The sequence below is a fragment of the Lissotriton vulgaris genome, unplaced genomic scaffold (genome assembly GCF_964263255.1).
Source record: "Lissotriton vulgaris unplaced genomic scaffold, aLisVul1.2 SCAFFOLD_254, whole genome shotgun sequence".
In the NCBI taxonomy this organism is placed as follows: domain Eukaryota; kingdom Metazoa; phylum Chordata; class Amphibia; order Caudata; family Salamandridae; genus Lissotriton; species Lissotriton vulgaris.
In genome coordinates this window covers 1,530,804-1,550,504 of record NW_028243099.1, presented here as the reverse complement: position 1 = coordinate 1,550,504, position 19,701 = coordinate 1,530,804, and the positions used below count along the sequence as shown (strand labels likewise).

At 42.2% G+C, this 19,701-nt stretch overlaps 1 protein-coding gene across 1 annotated transcript in view; it reads right to left on the bottom strand.

Annotated features, from left to right (window-relative positions):
* Positions 1-244: 244 nt before the first annotated feature.
* The window catches only part of LOC147668700 (uncharacterized), a 232,658-nt gene continuing 213,201 nt past the window's right edge, over positions 245-19,701 (bottom strand). Inside the window, exon 3 of the mRNA XM_086948496.1 lies at positions 245-867. Within this exon, the coding sequence (XP_086804622.1) occupies positions 711-867 (157 nt within the window). The 3' untranslated portion in view covers positions 245-710. The remainder of the gene's footprint in view (positions 868-19,701) is intronic.

The window sequence follows — 19,701 nt, the reverse complement described above, 5'->3', positions numbered from 1 at the left end:
CGGAATATAAGTGCATAGAAGCAAAAAGCAGTTTATAGATACAAAATATACATCTGCAATTATTATAGCTAAGTTCCTAGCCAAGTAACAAAAATTCATTCATTGGTAATATCTGACTTTTACCAAGGAAAAGCTCATAATGAAGCAATAGCTGCTTTCTCTTCCTCATGTATGTGTGTTTGTGTATGCCTCTATGTGGTAGTGTAAGTGCGTGTCCGCTCGCACATATGTGTGTGTGTATGTATTTTCTTTTTTAGATATTCAGGTGTTGTAGATTTTTAGCAGGGACGGTTATCGGGCGCAGTAAAGGCCACCACAGGCCCCGCAGTGCAAGGGGAGGGGCCCTCACATTTTCTTACGCCACTGATGGTTACGCCACACATAGGTTTATTACCACACCTACAAAACTACGGTTTTCAAGTCAGGGATGTGTCATCCTAAGGGTCTGTGTGGATGCTGGAGGCCTGGCTGGATCATCTCAACCTACGCAGTAGAAGAAACATCAGCTCTGCTGAGAAACCTCCATGCGGCGCACAACACAGGCGGTACATGTAGTGGACTTGGACGTCAGTGTGCAAATGTTCCATGCAATAGGAGGGGATACATCATCAGCACTGCTGTGGCATCCTGAGGGATGAACAATGTTTATGTCGACACAGATGCAACTGTCTATCATATTGTTGAAGGACAGCCCAGAAGGGCCCCTGAGCTCAAGATTTCACTGGGCTCCTGTGGAGCAAAGACATGGACTTCCGGAAATGCTGGGTCAGAAGCACATCCAGGTCATGCGAGGTGGTGTCCAGCTGCTCCGCGAGGCGTCGGTTCATCCGCAGCATGTGGTCCATCATCACAAAATCCTTTTTCAACCTAGGGTAGTCGGGGAGAAAAAAATAATCAGAAATTAGGCATGCATGGTGTGCAACAATGTCAAAGTTAAGCTTTGGTACTGCACTCAGTGCAGTTAATCAAAAACAAACAGATTTTTAAGATTTGTATATTTTTGGCCACGGTGAATAGGATTGGTCGTAAGGTAGTGAGTTGAGTAGTAAGCAATAATCGAAAGGCTACAATTAGCGCCTTCTAAAACTCTTTCAAAAATAACACATAAATAATAATTTTATTTGTGAGGCAGAAGAAGCAAAGGGCCATAGCCATAGGAGAAAATACCACCATAGTGATCTCAGGTAAGAGCTGCATCCAATACCACAAGTAGAAAAATGCAAGGATATTAGGTAGAAAAACTGGCTTGCAGGTCAAGCCTGGGAGAATGAAGAACTACGTCAAAGGAGTTTAGTAACGAATTAGAGAGTGGACTCAAAAAGGAGAGGAGACAAATTGAATGAGATTATTCAAGAGAACAATGTACAGAAGGGCGGTGAAGAACGCTAACGAGAGCAAGAAATAGAGGGGACGAATGAGAACGTGGAATATGGAAAGGTGGGAGAATTATCCTGTTCTTTCCCTTCTAGATACCCCACTTTTGAGCCACATATGCTGATTATTTAGACATAAGTGACAAATATAACATGCACGTTCAGTAATGCCATTATTTTAACGTCTCAAAAGACAAACACTAAATAAACCCACTGGTAAACCTTTTGGAACAGAGGCAATATTTATTGACAGTGTACATCAAATTTAAATTGGCAAGAGTACAGAAATGAATGTTCAAAAGATTGGAAGAAGACCACCAACAAACATTAGGGATATCTCCACAGAAATTAAAAACTGCAGCTATGCCTAGTCATGGACCACAAAGGAATCTCTACTGAACCTTCACCCACACCACAGCAAAGCTAGCCTAGAGACATTCCATTAGTGCAATTTACTAGTGTCTGACCCCCAGCAGCATGAAAATCTCAATGACCACAGGCATATCAATAATAGATCATTTTCAAGACATCCGTGATACTGTCACACGAGGATGGACAGTAACGTACAGAATAGATGAACACCAACCAATGATCAACCTCCACAACCGCATCGCAGGACTGCTGCGCTATGCAGCGTTTTGGTGAGCAGATGCTCAATCCTGAGAGACAATTCTACTGGTGGACATTGTCCAGGATGGACAGCTATCAATGCTCCTTATGAGTGGATCGCGGGTGCCAGACGACTGCACTTTGGTGGTGCGACCGTTCTCCGCAACTTGGGACATTACTGTTAGACAGGTCCTTAAGCTATCACCCTCACGAGGCAATTGGATATCTGGTGGCTACAGCAATTTTGACAGATACAACAAGATATGGATATGAAAAAGTGGCAGAGAAGTCGGCAAGCTACTGCACCATGATACATTTCTCACTTTTGAGTAAGCACAGGAGTCATCCCAGCTGCACCCTGGACAATTCCTACAGTTTGCCAAAAACTTGAGGACTGCAGCGGAAATCTGGAGAGATTTCACTGCTATGCCAGCAGTGTCCCATACATTAAGATTATTGTTAGATGCAGGGTTGGGTCGGGCATGATCTGGAGGCTCTATGTAGCACTGAAGAAAGACTAAAAGAAGGTACCACCGAAGGTGATAAATCTGTGAGAGATTGACTTACAGGAACCCCTGACAGACAAGTGGAGCAGGGCCTGTGCCCTGGTACAAAATGTGGTCAGTAATGCCTGATTTAAGCTATCACACTTTTATTATCTGTACTGCACATACCTTGTGAGATGTGATGAGGGTGTGGCAACAGTCAAACATATGACCTGGGCTTTCAGCTGGGTTGATGGATTATTTACATATGCTAATGATAGAACTATGCAGAGGGATAGCCCTTAAACTGTGCATCATAATAAAACACTGTCTAGTGGGGTTACCCAGGACTAAGAAAAGTTAGAAATTGAGGAATAGATGTGCGGTATTGGGATTGCTTCTAGCGAAAAGACGTCTAGCCATACATTGGCTCTCATTGAGACTCGTTGGCTTCAAACCTGGACTGCTCATCTAAATGTGTGAGCCATTGTGGAGAGAGAGGCCTACATGAAATAAGAACAGACGTCTATCCCTAAACTTGCTCTGGTTCGTTCTTCACTTTACCCTGGGTTTGGTTCCAGTCTGGCTAGTAAAACAAAGGGCAGGCAGGCCAAGTTTGAGCTGCATCTGCCAGTGAGAGGGTAGGCTTCATGTAAAGTCAGGAAGGGGCAGTGTACAGCCCTCAGCCTACCCTTTGAGGCTCAGGAAGGGACTAGGTAGAACCCGTAGGCCCTACTGCTCAGCAGAAGAACAATCTTCCCCACACCCAAGGCCCTTTTCTCCACTGTCTAGGGGGAGCACACATGACACCACAGGCCCGGGTAGTTTATAGTTCTTGTATTGGTGTGCCACTTGTAGTCACAGCTTCCTTGTGACTGAGTATTAAGGAGGTCATTTTGAACCCCTTAGTATTGGAGTTTGTTGTAGAATAACAAAAGCTAATGCCTCCGACACCCAGGAGGCTTTTTCCACGCGCATCAGAGACATTTTCTTTCCCATGTCAGAAAATCGTCCCAGAAATTAGCGAGAGTAGCAACCCCTAAACAGGGCAGGACTACTGTCACTGAGATCTGGCGGCCCAGTGGGGGACAGGTTGCAAAGACATGAGTTACTTTTACACTGTCATGGACAGAGCAACCTGAGGCTATTCAAGGGCAATCTTTGTGGTTCCTCCACCTCATAATGGGTTGGAGGTACTACCAATAAGGCAGGAGGAAGTCCCGCCCTTTTACTGCAGCACTCTTGTCCTGCCAAACTCTACATAAATCTTGACCAGTGTTTCCCAAACTGTAGGTTGCAACCGTCTGGTTGGTCGCAAGCTCATTTTTGGTGGGTTGTGAAAGTCCAAGCAATACATAAAGATGCCTTTCATTTCTGTGTTTATCTTATCATATTTGCTGCACTTCAAACACAGAGGTCAAATGTCAGGCTACGTCTTCTGACAAATTGCCGCTAATGTTTTTTAACATGGGATTGGTGTTTACAAACTCCTCTCACTTTGCAGTCAGAAAAAAGCAAAGTAAAGTGATGTGACAATTTAGCTGATGTACAGGGAGTGTGAAAGAAAAGGCTGTAGGTGTTGTACCTTTATTTCAAGATGTAAGTGCTTCTGAGGTTCTTTGTGGCCCTCATGCACACCACTAAATGTAAAAGATACCGGTGACATCACTGCTACAAGACTCATTGCAATAATGGGGCAAAACATGGAGTCTTTCTTTTGAATGGCCTTACTTTACTTCTTTGGTGTTAATGTATGTTCACACGTGGGCTGTGTCTTTAATTGTGATTTTCCCATTACGCAGTAATATAAAACACTGTTTGGGTGACCCGTTGTGAGGGGAAACAACCTTTACAACGCAACTTTTACAACGCACTACCATTACAACAAACCTTTTACAACGCAAGATCCATTACATCGCATGCCATTACAACGCAACCATTACAACGCATGACACTACAACGCATACTACTACAACGCATGTCATTACAACGCAGTCATTACAACACATCCCATTACAACGCATACCATCACAATGCATAGTACCCTTACACTATCCAACACTTACCCTACTGTTGCAGCCCCTGGAGTTAGAATAGTAATTTTTACCCCTACACTATCCAACACTTACCCTACTGTTGCACCCCCTGGAGTTAGAATAGTAATTTATACCCCTACACTATCCAACACTTAACCCTACTGCTGCACTCCACTGGAGTTAGAATAGTAAATTTTACCCCTACACTATCCAATACTTACCATACATGCAATGTAATGATATGCGTTGTAATGGTATGGGTTGTAAAGGTAGTATGTGTTGTAATGGAATGCGTTGTAAAGGCAGTTTTTAAAAATTCGTTGTAATGGCATGCATTGTAATGGAGTGCGTTGTAATGGATGTTGCATTGTAAAAAATGCGTTGTAAAGGTATGTGTTGTAAAAGTATGCGTTGTAACGTCATACAACCGCTGTGAGGTATAACGGCAAGTGACACCAGCAAAATAGAATATTTAAGTGAATAACAGTGAGTTGAAATTTGAGGCTCATTGGGGGGGGAACTCACTGGACAAAGAATCACATGATGTTCTGCACAAGGCATGATGGCTTTTGCCAGAGGATAAGCTCCAGAGATGGAGGTCCCTGTAGGGTTCGGAGACGGCGGTCTTGGTTTACAGAGGAACATTTTTCTTTCCTCATTTGCATATGGAACAATCTAGCATTGGCAGATGAAAGTGTCAGAGTTTGGATTTTAATTAAGATATGAATGTTATTGTTTCAGAGTTGATAAGAAATTAATAAATTCGAAACATGTGTCAGTTGTGGTTCAACAATACATTTACAATTCTTGCTTTTGAGTGTTGCTTTGGTATTTATGTTTTACATAGTACACCTTCACCGGGGTACTTGGAGCAGTCGAAGATAAGGCAGCAAGCACTTGATCTAACAAAAAGCGAAATATTAATTATCTTAGCTTTGTTACACAAAATTATCTCATTACATTAGATTTCATGCCCCAGTAAAGGCATACACCTTCAAAATGTGCTTTTATAATTACAAGTAAGTGAAACCTATCTCTTGGGAAATGAAGTTTATTGAGTCTTTTCGCTTTGCCGGTGGATTATTCAGTGAACAATATGAAAGCAGATGTGCTTGCTAAGAAAGTCTGCATGTCTTCTACTGGTGCTCCTGCATCCGTTTCCTTTTTGAAGAGCACAGAGGGGCAGATTTACAAGCCCCTTGCACCACTTTTGCATCACTTTTAACATGGGGAAAGAGACGCAAAAGTGGCGCAAGGGGCTGTAATATATGCCCCAGAGTCTCTCAGGAGCACATGTGCCAAGAGCTATTCACAGTCAAAGTTGTTGCAGAGTCTTTCTGAGCAGCAATGCACCATGATTCAAGAACATTGGTACCCCCAACAGAGGCCATACAGTGAGTAAAGTCTAAAATAAAGGAAAATGAAAAGGCGACGGGGGGTGACAACTGTAGTAATTGTTTTATTACTTACTGGTAATCCCATTATTCATCGTCCAGATTTCCGCGTTTCGTTATTGAGTATGAAGCGAAACCTTCACTTATATAGTGAAGGATATCCCTGAGCTTCGACCAGCACTCTGCCTCGCTCGCCCTCGCGCACACCGTGCATCTGCCGTAGCGACAGTGGAAGACGCTTCTTCTTCTTCCTCGCCACCAAAACCTGCCCCTACCCTTCAGGACCCCAGCCTCCCTCCAGGAGTTCAGAAAGGGATCAAGACCTGGCTTTTTGACTGAAGTCCCCCGAGAAGCCTGCAACTCAGCGCTTGGACACCCTCGCGGGTGACTAGCGTGCTCTACAAATCCTGATGGATTGATGTGGAAGTGGACGAAGAGGTGAGGTGTGATGGGAAAAGTCATAAATGAGACATTGTGGACCTAAGGAATGAGAACCTAGAAGCAAAATGATTGTCTTTGATACAACATTTATATGGAGGTGACTTTGACAATTGAAGGGAGAGGCTCAGGGATGGATTTCTGATCACATGTTCATTTGCAATTTAAAATACAGGTGTTGGGAAGTAAAATAAATATTTGGATGCTTCAGGATGTCTTTTCCAGTGCATCAATGCGCCTTAAAGCACTTGGCAGGTTGTTCTTGTCACAACCAATAATTTTCATCTACAGAAATCATGCTCAGGTCACGTGTTCTGATCATTTATATGTTTGCATTACAATATTATCCCATGATACATGACCTGTCCTAGGTGCTGTGGCATGTACTTTTGTGCATATACCCGGACTTTGTCGAGGACAATATGTCTATTATTTCACAGAGTTGGAATTTTTTGTCCAACACTGCTGCCATTTCCCTTTTGCTTCTCAATGTTTCGCCGATATTGAGGTTAGCGTTTGCACCTGGATCAATGGTCAGGACGGCTGCATTCGGACCGCTGCCATTTGCTGTGGCTCTTCTTTGTGCGCGGGTTATACGGTGTGGTCTTGCATTTGGTTGAGTTTTGGTTGCACGCGATCATCTTAATTTTTGATCATACAGTATAAGATCTTGTATCTTCATCTGGTATCTGGAATTTGTTTGCACATTGAGCATGGTCAGAGTGCCATGATGTTATTCACTGTTTTTCAGCGTGTCGCATCATTGAGATGCGCTGTCTCCTCGTAGACCCTTTCCGCTTCTCTCCTTGGAATCTAATTATCTCCTACCTTTGTTAGTCTACAATGTTTAGCAACAGGCACTGCTTTAAGCATGATACCAGTCTCTTGGGCTAAGAGATGGAATACCTCCGGTCAATTTTTAAATCCTCTCACCTGGTTGCAGAAAATAGAAGAAATACTCAATCCTCCTCAATCTGGAGGGCGTGCACCCTTAGGGAGCAGAGCTTCGCGTGAGGGCTGCTGTGTGATTGTGAGCTGGGAGGCGGCAAAAATACAAGACTAGCTGACTATGCGACTGGTGTCGATCTCTGCATTCTCAGATCCCCTTGACTCTGGGCAAGTAAGGTGAGGATTCACAGTTCACTTTCCAATGTCTGTGCAGTATCCCAGACCTTGCAGGGGGTCCTGCCTCCCTTGGTTTCCTCTTTTTCTGCCTCACATTTGTAAAGGATTGTGGACCTTTCCCTTTCATCATCCCCTTTGTGTTTGAGCCTTTGGAGGCCATGTTTTCTGCCACTGTCTCACACCTCTATGAGCTATTTCTGTTTTTCAGTTTCATCTTCAACAGGACTTTCAGCATCCGACAATAATACGCCCAACTTGCCAGCTAACATTTCTGGACTCATTCTTTGACATTGGTTTAGGGGAGCAGCCTTCTTAGTCGTGGGTATTAGCTTGGTTGTTAGATTGAATTAAGTGTTACAGGTTGATTAGAAGGAGGACTTTCGAAAACCTTCTTATTGCGCCTGCTTGCTCCCTTCAATTATTTATTAAATCGGAAATTTCTCAGGGACCATTAGGGCCTGGGATTGCTAGGGACTGTCGGGAGAGTTTCGCAACTACCAAGCTGCCCCAGTAGTTTTTAGAATACATCTTATTATCTCCTAGTATAACACTCTGTACAGCAGCTATTCATGCAAGATGGACTCTTCCTGGAGCCTCAATAGACAAGGAACCTCTCAGGGTATATGGCAAAACATGGGGCAAGCAGAATGGCACAAAATCTGCATAAGGGAATAATGAAGCAATTCTGCACTGCTGTTTATTACTCTACATGCACAGGTTTCTCTGCATTCTGTCCCTGTGACATGCTGGCAGTAACTGCTGTAAATGAGCATGGGGATTGATGGTCCTCAGATATCAGGGTCTAGCGTTCGGCAGACGAACGGCCTACCCGAGGGAACAGGTGTGGTAAGGACACCTGCATAGTTTTGTAGATTCTTAACCAGCATTGTGTTTCCTTCAGTGTCAAAAGATATACTTCTTGGAAACGCCACAGGTTTCTAGAATGTTGCCGCTGGGAGAAGGCAGTGGCCAGCATTCATTGAAGAGACTGGCAACAAGCCACATGATGCTGGCGCGGAGCGTGCAAACAGAGAATGGGACGTGTGCATGTCCACGTGGCTGCTTCACCACATCAGCATCCCATCTCCTGCTTCATTACATCAACTGGGCGTCAAAAAAACTCTCAGATCTCCAATTTGGATACTCAACCATTGGTTGAAATGAAACTTGTTTTTATAAAATCATATTCTTTGCTCACATTACTTGCACATATAAAATCCAGGAACCGATCTCAGTTGAAGCTTTTGAATGAGTTAAATAATAAACAAGGTCAACCTTTTGTACCGCGAGTCATTGGCTCAGATGCCGTCCACCTCCCTTGGCCCACTGGGCAAAAGACCGAAGGCCACTTCCATTTATCTTGTAGACCATACTCTCCTTTGTTGTTCTGCAAAATCCCCCAGTAAGTGTCTGCCAAATTCAAAATGACTTTCAATAATTACATGTGGGTTACAACTAATTGGAAGCAGCCTCTATGTGGGACCAAGTAAGGACTCCAACTGAGGTCTCATCCATGGCAGCTGCTGCTGGAGCATCAGAGACCCCTTGCGTCCCTGACACACATGACCGATGTTTGTTGCGTGAGCCTGAATCCTTCAACCAATACGCGGCTGCAACAATTTCCATATAAATGTGCTCCACCGCGTCACAGGGCTATCACTGGTAATCTATTTTTGAAAAGCCATTTCTAGCATGGCGCTGCGCTTGCTGTTTCTGTGTGTTTATGAATCTGCTCCTGGCTATGTTCCTGATCATGCATTTACTCTTGAAGCACATGTCACCGCCAAGAATGGAATTAAACTCACATTTTCGACAGGCATTTGCCCAATGGCTAATTTGGAGAAGAGCTTCTTCAGAACCGCGTCCGCTCTGACGCCCTATCCCCACGCGCTCTCAAGCAGCAGGGATTGCGCTACTGGAAGTTACAAATAAAAATAATGTGAAGCTACATGGAGCATTTCGCATAAAGTATGTCTTCCTGCAAGAATTCCATCACAACTGACTCATTGGCAATGTCACTCAAGAAGATGGAAGGTCAAAGGGGTGCTATGATGACCTGGGAATCTCTTCCAGTCATGCATTGCCACCTGGGGGGGCATAGTTTCTGAATGCTGTCAGCTGAGGTCACTTGGAGGGCACACCTGGTCGCACATGCATTAAATTACACTTTCCAATATCATTTCCCCTGGCCCTGGGGTGCTTTATGAAACTGTAATCAGAATCAAGCCAGCACGCCTGTGCTAAATATTAATGAGAAAACAGATTCATAACCTTCTTCACTGCAGACTTCCTGATACTTCCCACAATCCTTTGTGTTCAGCATGCTTAAAGCAACATGACACCTGGGATTTTCTCTCTAACAAATATCGAGAAACGTACACTGATTTGACATAATTTTCTTTGCACCACATAGTTGTAAATTGGGACAGGTTAGCAAATGATAAATATATCTCCTCTTCCACTTTATTGCACCTTCTTTTGGTATTTAACCCTTTCAGAGCCGAGGTGGCTGCAGGCTGCCAGTTCCCGTTTACCTGTTACTCTGTTGGTTCATATTTACCTTCTTTACATTGATGCATACCAACAAGAACTATGTGCTAGATGGAGGAATATTACTAATAGCTATTACCAAATAGCCGTTTTTTGTCAATGAACAAAGGGGTCAATTAGCCCCGATTCCTTAAAAAGTGATTTGGAGTAGGCTGCAAAGAGACTTACCTCATGAATATTAATGAGGTATGTCGCAGTTTATGACCCATTACGATCAGCTGCCATCACAGGGATGGTCGCCTGTTGTGGTCAGTAGGCCACCATGTCTGTAATGGCTTTTAAATAAAAAAAATATTATTTTTTTAACTGAGCCTATTTTACTTAAAGGAAACCTTGATGCGTTTAAAAAGTAAAAAAATGAAACATTTAAATGTCGTTTGTAAGTGTGAGCAGTTGGCCCCTTGGACCACCTACTCTTAAAAAATATTTTTCATCCATTCTCAAAGAGGAAGTGGTCTCCTAGGGACCCCTTCCCATTTGCAAATGAGTTACCACCAACTTTGAGTTGGAGGTAAAGTGCAAATGTTTGCGACCACATTTCAGTCGCTAAACATACCAATGTGAATCGGTATTTGGCAATACCAATTTGCAAATCAAAATTGTGATTCAGTAAGAGGTTACCAAGTCATAATTATGGCTTTTTGCATTTGCAAATGTTCAGATTCTGCTAATCGAGCTGTTTGCAATACCAAAATGCTTTGTACATCTAGCCCTATGTGTATATTTACAAACATTTCTGGCAATTTCCTTTCACTTCCCTTGTTTTTATCAATTATTTTGTTTAATTTTTATATTGAGCCATTCAAATGTAATACACAATAGCTTTAAAGTTCTCTTTCTCTCTATATGTGTGTGTGTATGTATGTGTGTGTGTGTGTGTGTATATATATATTTGTTTATTATTATTATTTTTATTTACAATATCATTTAATCAAAATATTGATTTGTATAAATCCTCCACACTTCATTTTATGCCTCCCGAGGCTATCTTTAGCCTGTGCTAATTGTTTTTTAAATGCACAAGGCTCGTCAATACCCTTCCACTCGTCCCGAAAGAGGGGTGGCTCTTTATTTGAACTTGAGTGGGCAATGAAGTTCCTGCCGGTGGTCACCACCTGTGATGAAAGAATATTAGCATAGGAAGCATAGGGTAATACTACAATAGCATAGGATTCCCATTTTTTTTTAAAGGGTAGCAACAGCTAGTTGTTTCCTTTCATGGATATTAGTATCCACATTGCATTCTTCCAATGTATATATAATTCAGGTCAAACATGGGAACCCTGTCAGCCAACTAAGCAACAACCCTGAGACCCATTCTGACATATTGCAATATAGACAGAAGTAATATAAAAATAATAAATCGTACTACATTGCAAAGCCATTAAACAGACTGGTGTAAGGTTTGTTTCTCTTATCTTCCTTTAGAGCTTGTTTTAGATAAGTTGGATCATTAGAAGCCCTATCAAGGTTGCTGTCCAGTTTGACAAGCCCCCTGTCCCTTCTTCACTGAATGCCTTCAGCAGACTATGCTACCGGCAGGGAGATGGGGTCGTTGAAGGAACTGAATACACACATGAACAGCAAAGCACACCGCGAGTGACTGATATGAAGAAGTGTGGGCTCCAAGATCTCAACATGGTATAGCGTTAATCTGGGAAATGGAAAATATCAAAGAATGTATATGACATATTTTGTGAAAGCAAATCAAGGCCTTTTTCTGTTGTTGCCAAATAATACAAGTGCCAATCCTGAAAAGTCCCGCCCCCCTATTTCCATTTGGAGGAGCTTACTCGATCTTCTTGGTCTTCTGCTATGTATAAAGCCTGAACTCAGGGTATCCCATTTCTGAAAATCAGCCTTAAGAATATACAAGGGTAGGGAATGAAACAAATATAAAAGGTTAGGGAAGACTGCCATTTTCACAGCATTTATCCTCACTATTATCAATGGGTAAGCAGTTCAGTTGCCTTTTAAAGGCCACATACTTTGCCTGCATCTGTTCATAATTATCCATGAATGTTAATTCATACTTATTTGTTAGTGTAACTCCCAAATAGATAGCATTCAAAACAATTCATGGATCTGTCAATTGAATAACGCTTATAAGCAAAATACGGGATTGCTCCTAATTTATTTGCAACCAAATACTGTCCCAAATTCAGAAGGTGTAGGCTCCTTATTTTAAAATTGGTATTTCCAATTTAGAGGTATATATATATTGCAACATCGTCTACACAATCTGGAATAATAACCTGAGATCCTGTCTAAAATAACGGAAGCGATTGAATCAACTGATTTTCTTTAAAAAGGTTTTAAGTACAGTACATATATGATTGGTGATCACAGGCATCCTTATTTTGTACATGAAGGAACCTTAATAGATGGAGTTAGTTTCCCGTTGCTCAGGATTCTAGCAGTTGGACATGAATATATATTTTACAGCCAATTTAAGTTATCCTAGATCATCACAGATGTCTAAGATCCCATATTGGGCTTCTTGTTCCTTAAGTGTAAAGAATAACATCAACCCCCGCTTTCTCATTTGCCTGTTGTGTTGTTCTAGCAAGAATGATTTAATTTCATCCTTAACTTTACATTGTTGCTAAAACATATACTTAATATTTTGTTTGTTGGTAATTATAGATTTTGAGTGTTCTTATGTTAGGAGATCAACGTGCATCATAGATTATTGTCCTCGTCCCTGTACATCTTATTCAGTCTAATTGAAATCCCTCTTGCAAGGCCTTAATGCACACTTTCAAGGAATTTAAAATAATAACACTATAAGCACATCCCTCATCATTGAGTATAGCTTCCCTCCCTAAAATATCTAAATGAAATGTAAAATACTCCATCAATTGGAAATATATGGGAAAGGTTCACCTCGAAAATCGATATCGTCTGTCGGTCCAACAGTCCTCTAACAGGCGTACAGCATGATCAAATGACCCATTAAATGGCTATTATTATTTTAATCTGATTGCCCGACACATAAAATGTCAATATGAAGACCAAGTCTATCCATTAATGAAGCTTATGGGTGAATAGGAAATAAGGTACACATCCTCTCTACAGGTTGGTTGATTCTCTTGGGTCTGTTAATCCGAGATTGCCCATTGTTTATTTTAAAACTCTCCCTGGCCTTTTTTCTCCTCCCGGTTGAAACATGGTTCATTGTATCCCAAACTGTATCTAATAAACAATTGAAGTCCTGCAAACAAAGTATGGGGTTCTCCAGTTTCCTAATTTCCATTGAACGTGGTCCATTGTTTGAGGAGCTATTATGGCAGTGGAGTGTTTACCCTCTTCAAGGACTGCATCATAGGTCCATTTAAAAGCAACCTAATTAGAGACCACCCTGAAGTGCTTTGCATTTTAAGGGCTCATTTTTAATAACTTGCGGTAGGATCTGATGAGGAAATGCTCAAGACACCAGAAGCCGACAACCACCTGGATTGCAGGCAACCACCTACAAGTGGATGATCTGCATTGAGGTGTGCTGTATGTAGAGAGCCTGAGCTGGTAGCTGGGTGTCGGAGGAGGAGCTCAGGAGTAAGGCCAGTCCAAAAGGTTGGGGAGAATGCATGCTGACGTTCTGAACTCTGGTCTCTTATACAACGGCTCAAACCGTGAGGGTATGAACTCATGATATTAAACCAACAGCAATTGAATAGATCAGGGACAGAGGAAGGTGGTGGTGGTTGGAGGGGCCTGAGAGGTCCGGAGCATTTGGAGGGATCATGGAACTGGGAGGCACCATGCTTCAAATATGATTTACAACAACGGGTCTGAAAAGTCTGGTATCGCGTGCCCTGGCATGATAACTATCAGACCTTTCCTTTTTCATAGTAAGGTATGTGGAGGTCAGAGAGGCAAGCCCATATAAAATGATATCTGTATCTTTGACAGCAAACCTGCAAAACATTCAACATACTATGCCAACCTGCTTTATACCACAGAAAGCTCCTCATCAGACTCCCAAAATGTCACCAACCCCCTGCAAGCAAAGAACTTCTGGAGAGGAACTGATAACCAAGCAAGGAAAAGGACATTGGACTGATCAAAACTCTCAGAATGAGATAGTGTTCTTTCACTCCAAATCATCCTTAGCGCTAACAACATTGCCAAAAACCATGTTTACTGAAGTACTCGTTGGCAACAACAGTATCTCAGCCGGCTCAGCAGAAGTGTCAGGATCACGGCTGCCTACAATTACAGGCACTGCTGACCAAGTGAAATACAAGTGATTCCGTAGTTATTTGGGCATGAACATTTGCAACAATGTCTGAGGCTGTGCAAGGAAAACTACCGGCAGTAGATACAGTGGAAAGCCCACTAAACTTGATAACTTCAGTATATGAAGCAGCACTTTAGTCTCCGTAACTATAGAGAATCAATGATGACTGGTCAAGACCTGGCAAGACGCTCAATCCACGACACAAGAGAACAACAGACAAGATGGAGATGTAGTAACCAAGTCTATATATTTGGTAAGAACTCTAATAGAATATTACTTCGATGGAGGTAATGTAGGTATGGAGGGAAAGAGGTGTGTAGACAACTAGAGAAATCTGGAAGTTTAGAGGGCCCTCTTACCTAAATAATAACCTCAAACTTCCATGCTAATGTAACAGTACAGCCCATCAATGTTCTCTTAACTCAGTCGTGCACTCTAATCTGTCAGACATTGACTGACTACATGGAAACTCGTGGGGTACAACAATTACTACTACTTTGATACAGAGAGATTTTGATAGTTTAACCCCTTGGCTGCTGGGGTCATTCCCCTGCCGTGCTGCTGGGACGGGGGTCGCGCACAGCGCCCCGGTGCTCATGACCAGCTCAGCTCATCATGAACCACGGTGGTCGTGTGCTCATGACTAGGTGAGCTCGTAATGACCACACCCGTTTCATTAGAACGCTCGCACAGCAGGGGAATTTGCCCAGCGTGCGAGCGTTCTAACTGTCATGACGAGCTCAGCTCGTCATGAGCACATGAGAACCGTGGCTCATGACGAGCTGAGCTCGTGATGTGCGTTCAAGGGGTTAATAATCCCATCGGAAGTAGCCATCAGAAAAGTCAGAGGGGAAACACAGGGTAACTATATGTCAATTGAGAAAGATGTCAATGTATTTGAAGCCCAAGTTCATATAGTGTAGAAAGGGGGGAGACTGGAGAACATTTGGTAAGATTAATGTCTTGGAATCTGGCGGGAGTTGGAGCAAAGCTCTCAGACCCTGAGTGGGGGAGTTTATTGACCAATATCATATTATTCTCCTACAGGAGACTTGGGATGTGGCTCCAGTATTTTGAAGCAGGTTTATTACATTTTGTGCATACATATTACCATCTAGGTCAGGAAGAGCCTCAGGAGGATTACTGATCTGGCTATGGTTGGATCTTTTTCCAACCGCGAAAGTAGCTCCATCACATAGTAGTGATTTATTGGGGCTAGAAATTAAAATAAATATCCCACACGGGATGAGATGAATGAATACATGAATGAATTAACTATTTATATAGCGTGTACAAGTAGCCTAAGGCATCTAGGCGCTAATGCAATAGGAGCTAACCGGAGGAGCAGACTATGGAAGATAACATTTCCAAGGCAAAAAGCCAGGTCTTCAAAGCCTTACGAAAAGGAAGGTGTAACTCTAGGATATGGATAAACGAAGTGTATTCCAGAGCTTGGCTGCTACTACCGAGAAAGCTCTTCCTCCCCATCGTGCTCTTCTGTATCTCGGAACAACCAGCAGATTTTTATTGGTAGATCGCAATTGTCTGATAGGGACCTACCGGTGGAAGATGTTCCTGATTCTCCCTGGTCCTATATTGTGTAGAGCCTAATGCACAATGCACAAGGTTTTAAAAATATATATTTTTCGTGCTAAAAGCCAATGCAGATTCTTGATGGCAGCCAAGATTGAGCAGTACTTAGGAATGTCCAGTACTAGTCTAGCTGTAGCATTCTGTACCACCTGAAGTTTATTGATGAAAGACATGTGGTATTCCAAAAGGAGGGCATTACAATAATCCAACTTAGATAGAATTAGTGATACAGAAGCTTTTTTCGGGCACCAAGGGAAAGAAATGGAAATATCTTTCTAAGGGTCCTACCGTCCTATTAACCTGGTGGTTGAAAGATAGACTGGTGTCAACTATGACTAGATAGACTGGTGTCAACTATGACACCAAGGTTTATGGCCACCATGAGTGGGTCTATTGATTACTGAACATCAGAACCTCTGTTTTGTTGCTATTTACCGCTTTTATCAATATTTACATCAGATCAATACCTCCGAATATCCACTTCCTCTTATAGTGGACCATCAATCAGACATGTTGAAACATTTACATCGAAATGCCTTAAAACTCATTGCAGGAGATTATAACATGAGTCTTACTATTAATCAAATAAATTTAAACCAATCGTTGCAAATTGTATATTTAACAACTAGATCGTGGGCCCCTGAGCAAGCTGCAATGAAACTGACTGCGGTGGCAGCGCAGCTGGTAGATTTAATTGCAGAACATGGCCTAAGGATAGTTAATGGCAATACTTTATCGGACTCCCCCCCCTTGTCCAACTTTTAAAAGAAGCCCTATTATTAGTAATATCGATTACATACTGCTGGATCGCACACTTTGGCCTTTTCTGGTGGATCTGACTGTAATCCCAAGTTCAGACAGTGACCATCAAGCCCTGAGTGCCAGATTTTCAAATTCTATTTTTATGAGTATAAATTTTCCATCTGTAATCTTTAAAAACTCTGTTGAGACTGTTAATTGCAGGAGAAATGTTAAAGCGGGAGATATAACGGCTAACCCTGCTGTACAAACACTAAGATATGAGATATCTGCCCTCTCCTAAACTTATAAAAACATTTGGAGTACAGTGCATGAATTACACCAGTGACAGTCATGTCATTATCACTGCAGAGAGGGCTGGCAATGATCTTTTTGGTTCTTTTCACAGATGTATAACAGTGGTCTCCAGTTGGTTGCAGCAGAATACCTTAAAATATAACTCAGCAAGTAAACAGGTTTCCTGGCAACAACATCGGCAGACCCCGGATATGTTACCTCTAGATTTCTGCCCTCCATCTTGTGTGGTACACCCTACTCCTGTAAAGGCTTTAAAAACTGTAGGCATCTTCCTTGAACCCATCCTCACATTGAAGGCGCAGAACAATCATGTTGTTTCAACTTGTTATTTTTTACTTAAGGTCTTGAAGAAGATTCTTCTCTTCCTTCTCAAGCAAGTCCATCAGGTGGTGATCGAGGCGCCTATTCCCAGCCCCATGGATTGCTTAAATTCCCTCTACTTGGTGGAAGACATAGGACTGCTAAGGAAATTGCAAGGCATTCAGAATGTTGGGGCCAAGATGATATTCGAACTTCCTCGTTGGTCATCCTCTTCAGAAGGGAGAGGATGTGGCCTTACGGCTAGAGCGGTCGAGCTCGAAGCTGGGGAACCGGATTCGAGTCTCGGCAGGGACGCTCAACATCGCTTATCTCCCAGTGTCCAGCAAAAAAATAGATGTGTCCGTCTGTAACGCAACTAGTGCTCATGTAAATCCCTCTGATACCTTCGGGTCAAGTTCGCACTATATAGAACTCCGCAAAAAAGAGGCCCTAAATCAGCTGCACTGGCTTTCAGCTGAAAATGGAGTGAAGTTTAAATCACTTTGCTTCATGTACTGAGTAGTTTATGGAATAGACACAGTTTTACTTGTAAATAAATCAGAGATACACTCCCTCTCATCTGCTGCACTCTTCTGACGTATGTCTGCTGGTTCTACTGCGGGTCACTCGATGCTGTACAGGAGGTCAAGGCTTTCTCCAGCTGTGCAGAAAAACTTTGGAAAGAGCTTCCTGTTCATCTACAGAAACCCCCCTCTTCACTTCAGTTCAGGAAAGCTCTAACAACTTGGCTCTTTGGCATTGATTTGATTTCAATATGCCTTTTTTGAGAAGTATCTTGATTATGAGAACACTTTTTAGTCACTCCAGGCTCTGCCCATAGCCATATCTTTGTTGGGAATCTTCTGATTTCGCACCAGGACACCTTTTGGGGTATATGTTACCAAATCACTAACATACCAGAGCATACGTTTGTCTGTTTATGCTCTTGCAATTAGGTGTCTGAAAACAAATATGGGTGTTCATCTTTGTATCTGACTCTTTACAAGGTCAGCTCTTCTGACACAGTGGATAATTTGGTTTTGCAAACCAACGACTGGACTGGCTGTACAACATAGCTGGTATGGGCTAATGATGTCAGGACCTTAATGCCAAGGAAAAGTAGGCCATCTACACCATAAGGGTTGTATGAACTTTATTCGATAAAATTTGATCATAAAAGTATACACATCCTTTACAGTATAAAAAAAACACCAATCCATTCTTACATACAACTGTGCGTTAAAATTACAAAACTATTACTTTGAAAATAGTATATACAATAAAAGCAGAAATACATAATCACATAAGAGCAGCGTACCATAGAACCATATAAAATCATCTATGGGGGGTTTGCTTTATCCTTCTACACCATAACCTTTATTGGTGCAGGTGGGCAAACAAAATGATTAATTTTTCCCAAAACTGGTTGCTATGAGGACATTTTCAGGCAAAGACCTCTGGCTTGAGCATGATCGGTCAATATCCCATGGCATGTCAAAGATAACTACACACAGACTCCTTAACAAAGAGAACACAGAAGCATATTCTCCCTGTGTTCTGAAAGCTGCAGAAATCTGCTCTTCAGCAGAACATACTGAAGGGAATGGATTTAGAGCCAGAGAACCCTATGGGTCTTTTCTCTCTAACATGTCTAATGGCTCGTGGCTTCCTCTATGGTGCGCAGGACTGCACCGCATCTCTGGGCTGTGGGTTGAACTGCTGTATTACTGGTGAAGGCGAGTCTGCAACAACAATGCTGGATTGTGATTGAAGGTCCACGTACACCTGGGTGCTTGCCAACACCAGCCCTTCACTGTAAGGTTAGAGTGGTGTAACACGGAGAAAAGGGAGGGATGAGCACACTTACCTCTGCAAAGGTTTGGATGCTACAGAGGCTCCACTGCACAACAATGGTGCACCAGAGATAGTTGTGAACATCACATCATAGTGATCTCTAGACAAAGCATGGACAGAAGTGATTACAAAAGTGATCAAATGTAGAGAGAATTACTAGAACACCTCCTATTTTTCTGTTAAATGAGTCCTTAGCATCAGGTACAAATTGTTCAATGTTTATATGCCACTTACATAGAATAATGACAGTGAAGGTAAACTCTGGGATTTACCACATGTAAGTGGACATTATCCTAGTGATCACTGTGAATCATGTAAGAAAACCAAAAGAGGAAACTGATCAACCTGGGTTTAAAAATATCATAGAGTCAACAGTCACTTATACATTGTAATTCAGCCAATGTGGTTTACATTTACGCATACTGAAATATGTGTCCATGAGCAAGGTAAAAAATCATGACAAGAAAAGTACACTGTAGCTTGGGACTCTAACTACCAGAGTCGTTCAAAATGTGTTCAATAAAAACACAGACCACAGTAACACACAATAAATAGTAAACAAAAGGTGGTCCAGTGATTAAAGCAGAACTCTGCATATCAGTAAAGGTTGGAACTCATCACCCTTAGGAGGGAAGACCTTTAAAAGTG